Source organism: Nycticebus coucang, chromosome 19 (assembly GCF_027406575.1).
Source record: "Nycticebus coucang isolate mNycCou1 chromosome 19, mNycCou1.pri, whole genome shotgun sequence".
In the NCBI taxonomy this organism is placed as follows: Eukaryota; Metazoa; Chordata; class Mammalia; order Primates; family Lorisidae; genus Nycticebus; species Nycticebus coucang.
The window spans coordinates 5,626,665-5,638,287 of record NC_069798.1 but is presented as its reverse complement, the minus strand read 5'-3'; the positions used below and the strand labels follow the sequence as shown (position 1 = coordinate 5,638,287).

The window sequence follows — 11,623 nt, the reverse complement described above, 5'->3', positions numbered from 1 at the left end:
CTGTAGGGTGTCTTTTTATGGTCCCAGCCTCAGCTGTGCAGCTGGAATAACTGGGATCGAATCCTGTTCCGCCATTGACTAGTTATTTGACCTTGGGCAAGTGAGTTGATTTTGGAAATAACTTGACCTTTCCTCACATGTAAAATGGAGATAATTTTGATGCCCATCCTGCATATAAAGCACATAGTTACGTGACTTTCACATAGTGAACATTTGATGAATGTTGGTTGCGATAAGTGCTCAAGAAGTCTTTACTGTAGAAAAATGTATTAAAGGGGAAGAGAGATAATTGTCACAAAAAGGAAAGCTGTCGCTTTCTTTCTCCAGCCATCCCAGCTTCTGCTACTCGTCACATTTCAGGTACTCTACCGTAATTTCTCATGCTCAGGGAAAAACAGTAAGCAGAACTAGCTTTTTTTTTTTTTTTTAAGACAAGGTCTTGCTCTGTTGCCCTGACTAGAGCGCAGCGGCCCCTCCCTGCAGCCTCCAGCTCCTGGGCTCAAGTGGTCCTCCTGCCTCAGCCTCCCAAGTAGCTGGACGCCACGTATATGCCACCAACCCCAGGTAATTTTTGTATTTCTTTAAATGTAAAGATGGGGTTGTGCTATGTTTTCCAGGCTGGTCTTAAACTCTCAGACTCAAGTGATGCTTCTTCCTTAGGCTCCCAAAGTGCTGGGATTACAGGCGTGAGCCACTGCACCTGGCCTGACTTTATTTATTTAAGATCAGAACCACATTGTCATTTGAAATTTACATAGATAAGGCATGGGTTGCTCTAAAAACTTTTTTTTTTTAATTAAGTCATGAACACATAGATCATATATACATTAATGCCTTTATGGGATACAATGTGTTGAATTTATATACAATTTGGAATGCTTACATCTAACCAGTTAATATAGCCTTCAAAATTAGGGTACAAATTTACCCACATTACTTTTCTTTTCCTCCTCCAATTAATAGCTAGAAAACTTAAGTGCTCCATGCAAAGAATGTTCAAAGTCTGACCTCAGGCCAGGCATGGGGGTGGGGATACTTGGTGGAAAGAGATCTCTTTCTAATGCCACGTGGAAGGAGAAGTGGCCCCTCATTGTCTTATCCTCCTGCTGTTCCTCCTGCCTAGACCCTGGCCTCTCAGTGGGCCCAGCAGGGCTCTGGGGTTGGTGACACCAGCCCCATGTGGTCAGGGCCACAGGAGCAGCTCTCTAGGATGTGCAGCTGTCATGCTGGGGTTGTGCCGCAGCAAGGCCACTGCCAGCAAAAGCCACACGCTCCTGGGCCAAACCAGCCCTCACCATGGACCATGAGACCTTTTTTCAGAACCTGGGGCATCACCCTGACACTCCTCCTCCCCTTCATCTCCCTATCTGAAATACTTTTCCTCAGAGCAAACGTGTTTGCCTCCCACTATATTGGTTGGCAGGCCTGCAACAACAGAAATGTATTTTTCTCTCAACTCTAGAGGCCTGACGTCTGAGATCAAGGTGTTGGCTTCACAGGGAGGCTGTCTCCTCCCTGTGTCTTCACCCAGTCCTCTCTCCACACTGTCACATGGGGGGTGAGGACTTCAACATGCATAGGAAACCTGGTGTGGCGGGGGGGGGGGCACAAAGCTCAGCCCATGACACCAACAGTTAACTCCTCATACTTAGGGTGCAAGTTAAGTTTTGTAATTCAAGAAACAGAGGTTGCAGGGAGAAAGGAAAGATGTGTGGCCAGGGAGGGACAGTGGGTGCCCCGTGCTTACCTTCCTGGGGTGGCCGCTCAAGTGGCTGTTCAAACATTCAAAGTGCACCCTGCAAAACACTGACGCTCACTGTGAGACAGCTGTGCCCAGAGCGTCCCTGGCTGAAATGCAGTGACAGGTCCAGACCCCTTCTCCTACTTTATCCTCGCTGTGTTACCCCTGACAAGCACAGTATAGAAACCACCGTCCCGGAGGATTCCAGGAGTCCAGGCTACTTTTTAAATTTTTTTCACAGATAATCAGTTCATCAAAGTTTATAACAGGCATGTTTGATATCATATGATGACTTTTAGCTTTGGAAACATCTAACCCGGTTTACTCTCAAGCTGTCCGAATGGGGCCCAGCGATCGTGCAGACACTGGTGTTTGTGCAGCCGGCTTTATTTTTCCACTTTACTTCTTTTTACAGATGGGCTTGTTAATCACCCTGCTCAACTGTGATACCCAAGAAAAGCTGAGTGGGTAAAGTTATATGCAGCCTCCCTGTGACCTGTTTGTACATACCAGGTCAATAAAACTCAGGCAGAATGACAGCAACAGCTGCCTTGTGGCATTCAGAGGGAACCAGCAGTTAGTTCTGTTCAGCAGCTTCAGCGACAAGTATATAATTACAGTCCCCGGCTGCTCAGAGAGAAGCCACCTAAGCCCATCCTCCGGGACAAGCACAGCTTCTGGAGCCACCCAGGAACCCGTCCTGGACACCGGCAGGGCCTGGCTGACACTCTCACACCAGCACTCTCCACCTGGGGTCTCCTGGCCACAGGTCAGCTCCGTCTACGTGTGCTCCCTGCCTACAACAGGCTGGGCTGTTTGTTAGCAGCTGGGCAGGACACACTCACACCCTCGGAGGTGGCCGAGGAGAGGGAGTGGAAGGGAAGGCTCCATGGGGGCCAGGCAGTCACGGGCCAGCTCCAAGGACAAGGGTGCCAAGAGGATGCTGCTGCTGGGGAGGAGACAGAAGTTTTCTCCATGGGACGACTCCCTGCTCTCGGGAAAGGACCCACGGTCTCTGCTGAAGCGGGGCATGCGCTACGTCAGCTTCAGCCTGGTCACCAAAGGAATGACAGACATCCCCGACTTTCTGTGGGGCTTGTCCGAGGTCCAGAAACTCAATCTGTCTCACAATCAGCTCCGAGTCCTTCCTCCCGAGGTGGGGAAACTGACACGGATCGTGGTCCTAAACTTGTGCGGGAACCACCTGAAGAGCCTGCCCAGAGAAGTGAGCCTCCTCCAGGGCCTCAAGGTCCTGTTTGTCAACATGAACCGCCTGACCGAGCTGCCGGCCGAGCTGAGCTTGTGCAGAAACCTGGAGGTCCTGAGCGTGTCCCACAACTGCCTGTCCCAACTTCCCGCCAGCTTCGCCGACCTCTCCAGGCTGAGGAAGCTGAACCTGAGCAGCAACCACTTTGCTCACATCCCCGTCTGCGTGTTCTCCCTGAAGGGGCTGGATTTCTTGCATGTGGGCTCCAACCGCCTGGAAAACATCGCCGAGAGCATCCAGTGCCTGCCCGGCCTGCAGATCTTCATCGCGGAGGGCAACAACATCCACTCCTTCCCCAGGTCGCTGTGCCTGGTCACGAGCCTGGAGCTGCTGAACCTCAACAACAACGACATCCAGACGCTCCCGGACGAGCTCTACCTGCTCTGCAGGCTGGGGAGGATCGCCTGGAACCCCATGGACAAAGGGCTGCACATTTCCCACAACCCTCTGTCCAAGCCCCTGCCCGAGCTGGTGGAGGGGGGCCTGGACATGCTCTTCAGCTACCTGAAGGACAAAAAGCACCACTGACCCGGGGACCGGAGGCACAGACAGGACCAGCTCTGTCCCTGGGGTTCTTCTCCTCTAAACTTCCTGCTCTTGCCATTGGCTCTGTCAGTGCTGTGTTAATATTTGCTGAATTGCTGTTGCACATTCATCCTGGACAGGTGTTTGCTTTTCACTTTGTATGTTCCCGGTAACCTCCGGCATAATTTGTTCATCTCGTTCTGTACATCAGTTGAAAAGGCATTTGCTTTTCTCCAAAGAGAACCAATTGTGTGAACTCCTGAGAATCAGTGAGACCCAGCTCTTGGAACAGTGGACAGCAGGTCTGAATTCAATATAATTCAAAAGTCTGATATTTTCTGTGTATGTACTATGGGCCACATAGGGTATGAGGCATTGAAATCACTGTTTCAGATGGTTTCCTCCCTCGAATTGGTAACCTGTGGCCACGTGGCAGCCGCAAGATGTGTTCCTCAATCAAGCGTTACTTGGGACCAAAGGGCAAGCTGGGCTGTGCTCTGTTGCCAGTGACCAAGACAGGCAGGACTTTTCCTGAGGTCTGGGGGAGGGATCCTAGGAATCTTTTCTTTTAAATGTCTGTAGAGTAACACGCCGCTCACATTTGTGTCTGGTGGTGAGTAACAGAGGGAACATGATGGCTCTCGGGTAATAAACATGAACTAATTTTGATGTGTAGTTTCAACCTTCCTTCCCAGGCCTCTTCCTCCCATCCTCATGGTCCTGAACTTCTTTGCTGGACACTAGCTGAATCTGAAACTATTCCTTACTATATCTGACCCCGCCTAGCTAGTAACTGGGACCATTTAGTTAAAAAAAAGTCTGAAAAGGCAGGAAGGAGGGGGTCAGATGTAGACAAGCCACACACAAAAAAGTAATTAATTCTTTTAAAATTCAGAGGAGGGCATTAAAAAATTAGTTTAGTTACATTTAATAGCTCCTTAAAAGGCTCTATAAATTTTTTTTTTTTTTTTTTTAATTTTAGGAGTATAAAGCTATGAGTTAAACACAAACAACAGGGTAAGCCATGACAGGGTTATTGCACCGAAGGTCTCTGGACCTCACTGCCTATGCAGCAGCCAAGAGCACCTGTACATTAATATTTATTTAAAGAATTAGAATGAAAAGATGATGGTGAAGACAATTCAGTACCTTCAGGTCAGGGGAGAGCCAATAGTTCTATTTTTTTTTTGGCACATTTGTCTACAGAATTATCATAAACAGTATCAAGACTTTAGGTTTGGAGTTGCTACCAAGACTTATATAACTTCTTTTTAATACCATCAGTGTAATTCCATTAAACTGATATTTATTGGCACCTTCCCCAGTCTGGGCACTGAGCGGAAACCCCAGAGGAACAGCACCCTGCTCCTCCCACCAGGGAGCTCACAGTTCAGTAGCGGAGACAGACCCACACGTTTCCCACAGCGTGTGGGGAGTTTTGATTCCTGCCCAGGGAATCAAAGAGGCAAGATTAACACACTGCCTGGTGTAGACCGGACTGAGCCCCAAAGTCTTGATAACCAAAGAAAGGTAAGCAAAGAACCCAGCTGGGATGGATCCATCCAACCCTTCATTCACTGCAGCACTCAAACCCTAGTTCTCCCCTGCTCCTTCCTTTACCCCTCTTGGAAAGACTCTGAGGCAGTGGGGATCTCACGCTCAGGTTCTGTGCTTAGGCAATTTTACTGCAGAAACTTAACTTTTTCTAAGAACTGCTCAAAGGGGGTTCATATAACTCATTCGTAGGAGCAAGTTGTTTTTCCCAACGCACCCCAGTGTTAATTTTCCCATCCGTAAAAGAAAGAAGCCAATTCCTGCTGTTGTCATCAGATACCACAGTTCCACGAGCACATTTGTGCACCAGCCCCTCGGTCCACGATTGCTTTCACACCAGTGTCACTTGCTGGCAGCTAAAGCAATCTCCTCCCAACCCCCGTCCGGGAGCAACTGGAGACCTGGCCATCCCTGCCAGGCACACACGGGCACACTCCAGAATCCACCCCCAACGTTAGTTAGCTTGTTGGAGCCAAGACTATTTAAAGACTGGTGGGATTCTTACTCGACCTCCTTAATCAGTGGGAAATGGTGAGCGAGCCTTCCTCTGCAGAACTGGGCAGTCACTTACTGCAGCTTTGGCCGACGCACACGCAGCTGTCAGACAAACACCGGCAAGTGTCTGCTGGTGTCGGCTGCCCACGACATGCTCGGGCTCATGTTGAATGTCCATGACCTTGCTGTGCACGGAGCGTGGTGAGGACAGCAACACTGCACTTGTCCTGCTGAGCAATCATTTTATTTCCTCTCCTGGACTTTTCAGTCACTTGATCCTGCAGTAACTCTTCTCCAGGGAAAGAGTGTAACCGTATTTTGAAGGTGACTCAAGAGCTCATTATACTTTTTATAAGAAAAAAAAAGTATCAATTTGGTGGTCAGCTTTCATTGGTGCCTTTCAAAAGTACCCAGCCCGGTTTTCTTTGTTAACAGTCAGCATTGAGGAAATCATAAAAGTGTAGCAGTTGCCCGATGTGGCTTTAGCTAGTGATTCTTTGTAAATGCTCCTATTGATAAAGGGAAGTGCTGAGCAAAAAGTGCTTAGTTATGTGCTTAATGTGCTTAGTTATTCAAAATACTAACATGTAGGGAATGTGGTGTAACCTTCAATGCCTTTCTGTCAATTTCTATAGTTTACTGACTGACTGTGAAATGCTTCTTCCTGATCTTTTGTATTTTGAATACTGCAAATTTAAGTAACTCCCAGGTATTTCTAAAGCTTCTGAAATCAAAGCGCTGAAGATGACTGGATTGGGTGAGGAGTATATTTAGGTGAAGAATAACAGCTAATTGGGTGCTTCATATGGGGAGCCGGCTGCTTGCGTTCTTGATGATGTGGTTTTCATGTCACTTGGCTCTCAGGATAGAGAGTCTCAGTGTGTGCTCAGAAGCACCTTTTGAAGCAGTTGCAGCTTCCAAGCCCACAATTAAGAAGAAATCCGATGCTCGTAGGAAAGGAAGAAGACTTTGAAAAGACACATCTGTTCAAGGAATAATACTGCTAAATGCAAAATACTGTGGGCATATTAGAAAGAAAAATGTAGTCATCACTTAGCTTGTTGACTTAATAAATGGTTAATGGAAGAAATGTACTCCATTCTTGGGCTTTAGCTAATAGACTGCCTTTCTGTAGTAACCAAAAATAGAGTGACTTCGGGACCTGCACCTGCATTTCACAATGAAGTCACACTTCTGCTGGGAAGAGATAAAAGAGGGATGCTGTCATTATTTATAGGGATGCATGAGACTAAACCTTTTTCTTTTGGCAATGAATATTGTGTTTTGAAACTATTTTATATGCCTCAGAGCATATACTGAATATGCATTTTGATGATAAACATGCATTAAAAACAGAAGAAGATTAAAGGGCTATGGACACAGTCACTGGAAAAGACATTCATCTGTCAACAGCCTGAGATGATGGGGGACACAGAGGCTCAGAGGCTGGACTAGGGATGCTTTCTTCAGAACTATACATACACTAGGGGGAGTCCCCAAAGTGAGTTCATGGATCTAAAGTGAGAGAAAGAAAGAAGGAAGGAAGGAAGGATAGAGAGAGAGAGGGAGGGAAGGAGGGAGGGAGGGAGGGAGAGGGGAAGGAATTCCAAGCCGCTTCATTCATCCAACACAAAAATGAAAAATAATGAATTATGTCAGTGTCTACTATCTGGGTATCCCAGTGTGTCCTATCTTCTTATTCCACAAAAGAATTATTTATTTTCAGTATTCTGCAAGATAGAGTCGAGAAACACAAAAATACCCAACTTAGATTTAGTATGTACTAGTACCCTTGACATAATTTCTTAGTTATAATTCATCCAGGAACACCAAAATACACCCCCTTCATGTATTTTAGGAAAATGAATTAAAATTCAGAAGAACATGAAAACTATCATAAACAATAATGGGAACAATCTTGACCTTGTTGAGAAAAGAACTTTCTACCGGTGTTTCCTTTAAGTTACCTGGCAAATTACATGTTGAATCCAAAACATTACTGATTTTTTTTTTTAAAGGACAGGATAGTAATAAAAAGGGAAGGCAGAGCATTTCATGATGAATTTGTAGGAGCCTGGGCATTATTAGGCTGGCATAACTAAGAGCTGTTAGCATGAAGCTGCAATGCAGAATTTTTGTTTGCTCCATAGGAATCTACTTATAAGGAGAGAGCTTATTTCCTATTACTTCTAGACTCTTTATTTTAGCATAGGATGGAAAGTTAAAAGTGAACTTTAGTATGAAATTATTTCCTTGGAACTTTTGAGAGAAACATACATTATGAAAAGTACAAGACTATGTAGGCTTTGAGGCTGTGCACTGGGGCTGCTGAAGGAACATCGAGGGATCACCCATATTCCTTGGCCTTAAATGACTTGGGATCCTCAGAGGTCATGCTGGGACATGGTATGTTGGGAAAGTCTCTGTTCTCTCTCAAATCCTCAAGGTCTCCTCAAGGTCATGTCCACCAACCCATGCGTGAGCATGAGGAGAGGCTCTGAGGAGCATGTTGAGCCTGCACATCTGTGTCCTGAGACCTGGCAGGTGCTGGGGGTGTGATGATATGAGAGGACAGAGTTCTTCCCCACCCCACCCCACCAAGGACAGAGAAGTGAGGCTCAGGTAAACACAAGCAATCAATCCTGAGAGGGCAACCACCTTGAGAGATGTGTAGACTGGTGCAAAGGTGTGGAAGTGGGATGATAGGACAGAAGATGGCTAAAATGGTGCAGGGTGTTTATAATCCAGCACCACAGTTAGACCCAATGATTCTTTGTTTTCAATATGCCTTGATGGAGAATTTGCAAGTTCCAACATCCCAGAGCAGTGTGTCCTATAACACCATTGAGGAATTTGTTTCTTGTCTCTACTGGAGTCTTAGATATTGGGCAGGCACAGGGAGAGAGAGAGAGGATACACAGTGATGCCATGTGTCCTGGTCTTTAAGGGGACTCCTGAGCTTGTCCTTGACCTCATTATGGTCCAGGGTCCTCCCTGAGGGTTCTGAAAAGACCCTGGGTTGTCCTTAATGCTGGCTGTCATTGGAATCCCCACTGGAACTTCAAAGAAAGAACTCCTTGGGCCTTGCACTTTTGTAGCTGGTCTGGGTAAGACCCAGGCTTCTCACTGGGTCCAAAGCTCCGTGAGTAGTGCTGTTGTTCACTCTGTGTGAAGAAATCCTGACGCCAGCTCTTCCCTAAGCAGACACGAGCCTGTGGAGCCAGTGGGGCCTGACCCTAGCCATTGAAAGGAGCCAGTGAAAGAGGGCAGGGCTCTTGACCTGGTTGGCAGACTGGAGCCCTGCCAAGCCTGGTGATTACCCATCTGGCACTTGTTAAAAATGTACAGCCCAGGTCCCCTGGGTGTACTTTTAGATTCCACATGCCCAGGGTAGGGCCGGCCACGTGTGGGTCCATCAAGCACTCTGGGCGTTTTCCTATCATAAGGCAGACTGGAGAAAACCTAGTCTAGAAGAATGTGTGCCTGCTGGAAAATGTGATGCTCTGGTCCCTAGATTCAGCTGCTCTCTAGGTTTTCCTGATGCTGCCACTGGAGACCCAGTTCCCTAATGACTGTTATCTTCATGTTCAGCATCGGGGAGATAATAAGTATTGAGTGAATGTGTGGGAGAAGGAATGAGTAAGCACAGATCACCTCTCTGGCCTCAGTCTTTCACGTAGTGAGACAGCTGAACTCACTTTAAGCTCCTTTCAGATTTGAAATTCTATGACTGCCTTTTTTTTTCACTCTGCCTTTCTCTTATTTAATGCCCTAGTCAATAGACAGCTGGGCTTATAATTATGGTGATTACTCGAGAAAAGCAAAAAACATTGTGGAGGTGGGCTGAGGTCAGTATGAGTGCTTTAATATCTGCTTGTAGCCCCATAGAAAAAGTAATTTTAATTTTGGTTGACATTTAAAAATATGCAAAGAGCTGGGTCTGTATTGAGGATGACTCCTGGAATTAATAGACACACAAACTACTTTGATTTCATCTCTGTTTATTGGATTAGAGGTACAGAGGGAAAAGTCTGTTTGGCTTTGTTGTTACAACTTCTCTGATTTATGTTTCTGAAAGAGATGAAATTACTAAAGATCTGTTTTCTCTAACAACAAACAAACGAAGAAACCACCTCATTGGATTTAATTCAGTAATCTAGTTTGGGCACTTAGAGCTGAAACTTTCCTCTTAAAAAAAAAAAAAAAAAAAAAAAAAGAAACAGTGTGTGTTCTTGAGTTCAGGAAATCTTTCAATAAAATTCACACCGCCGGGCAGTGCCTGTGGCTCAGTGAGTAGGGCGCTGGCCTCATATATTGAGGATGGCGGGTTCGAACCCAGCCCCAGCCAAACTGCAACAAAAAAATAGCCGGGCATTGTGGCAGACACCTGTAGTCCCAGCTACTCGAGAGGCTGAGGCAAGAGAATCACCTAAGCCCAAGAACTGGAGGTTGCTGTGAGCTGCGATGCCACGGCACTCTACCGAGGCACTCTCACTCTACAAAGTGAGACTCTGACTATAAAAAAAAAAAAAAAATCACACCTCCTCTGTACCCCCCCTTCTATGTGCATATATGAATTGAATTTGATTTTTTCTATAAATTTTCAAAAGAAATTCTGCAAATGAACACACAATGAAACTGGAAAATCATTCTTCCTTTGGTATCTTTGATGTCACACAATAGTGCTCATTTCTCTACTCCCCTATTTTATTCAAGGGCACAAATGGATGCTATCTACATTGTAAAAGTCAGATCAATGACTTTAATTTGTTTTTGATTAGCCTTAATTATAAGAGAGTAAGTTACAATTGTGTTTGATAAGAATTTTTGAATAAGCTTATTGCCATACATACTTTGAGAATTCAAAATACAGTCCTGGTATTACACCTCCCAGCCAAGATATATGAGAAGATTAAGGATTTTCATTCTAGAAATCACAGGAATAGCATAAACAAAGAATCATCCAAAAAGAATACAAGTCATCTTTATGTGTTAATCTTTTATACTCTCTTGCTATCATGATGAAATCTCTACCATAGATAATAAAAAATGTGTTTGATTTCCCAGACACGTATATATCATGCTTTCTATAGACATTTTTACTTGTTCATTTGACTATGTGATACGTTTGATTATAAAAAATTGAATTTTCTCAGTCTGTAAAAACTCAGGCTCTTATTAATTAATCCACCACAACAAATGTAATTTTAGCCCGCTTTCTTCTACAGCTAGAGAAGGAAAATAACCTCATTTCTGATAGATTAGAATAAGCATGTTTATCGTTTTATGCCACCTGAAGCTGGCTCTTTCACAGTTGTCACCTATTGTGCAAAAGTTGAGGATGAATTTGACAAAATTGTACAGCATGTGTGCAATAAAGGGTTGATTCAGTAGGTTTGAAAACTCAGCAGGTGTTCAGACCCTGGACATCCAAAGAAGGGTCTGGACCTTAAATGGTTCCCGGGAGATAACTTCTCAGGCCTTGGAATGACCTGTCTTATCATAAGAGTACCTTTATTTTCCTGGGCTTCTGAGCCACATCAGACAGTCCAGCTGAATGGTGTCATTTATGCTTTGGGCCTTGGGCAACACAGCGTCAGTCTGATCTCTAGAGAGCTGGAGATTGAAGTAACGCAGGTTGGCCACATGGAAACTCCATGCCTACATGAGTGACTCCAGGGGCGAGGCCTAGATTGGAGATGGGATTTGGGAAATCAACAGCAAATTACAAAGGAAGAAGTTAGGAAAAAGTAGATCCACTGTGAAGGGTTTCAATCAAAACTGAGGATTCTGGCTGGGCACGGTGGCTCACATCTATAATCCTAGCTCTCTGGGAGGCTGAGGCAAGAGGATGGCTTGAGTTCAGGAGTTTGAGACCGGCCTGAGAAAGAGCAAGACCCTGTCTCTACTAAAAGTAGAAAAGCTAGCCAAATGTTGTGGTGGGCACTAGTAGTCCCAGCTACTCAGGAGGCTGAGGCTAGAGGATTGCTTCAGCCCAAGAGTTTGAGGTTACGACACCTCACAAACAGAGTAAGACTCTG

At 45.4% G+C, this 11,623-nt stretch overlaps 1 protein-coding gene and 1 long non-coding RNA gene across 2 annotated transcripts in view; both read left to right on the top strand.

Annotated features, from left to right (window-relative positions):
- The first annotated feature begins 2,139 nt into the window (after positions 1 to 2,139).
- On the top strand, positions 2,140 to 4,195 carry LRRC30 (leucine rich repeat containing 30). Its single transcript, XM_053571744.1, has one exon. It carries the CDS (start codon positions 2,631 to 2,633, stop codon positions 3,534 to 3,536), a length of 906 nt encoding a protein of 301 aa, XP_053427719.1. The 5' UTR covers positions 2,140 to 2,630; the 3' UTR covers positions 3,537 to 4,195.
- Positions 4,196 to 4,563: 368 nt separating this feature from the next.
- The window catches only part of LOC128572081 (uncharacterized), a 34,268-nt gene continuing 27,208 nt past the window's right edge, over positions 4,564 to 11,623 (top strand). The window contains exon 1 of the long non-coding RNA XR_008376040.1: positions 4,564 to 5,063. This is a non-coding gene — a long non-coding RNA (uncharacterized LOC128572081). The remainder of the gene's footprint in view (positions 5,064 to 11,623) is intronic.

Bases quoted from the DNA above. Each gene is read 5' to 3' on its own strand.
- LRRC30 (XM_053571744.1), top strand. From the start codon at position 2,631: ATGGGGGCCAGGCAGTCACGGGCCAGCTCCAAGGACAAGGGTGCCAAG.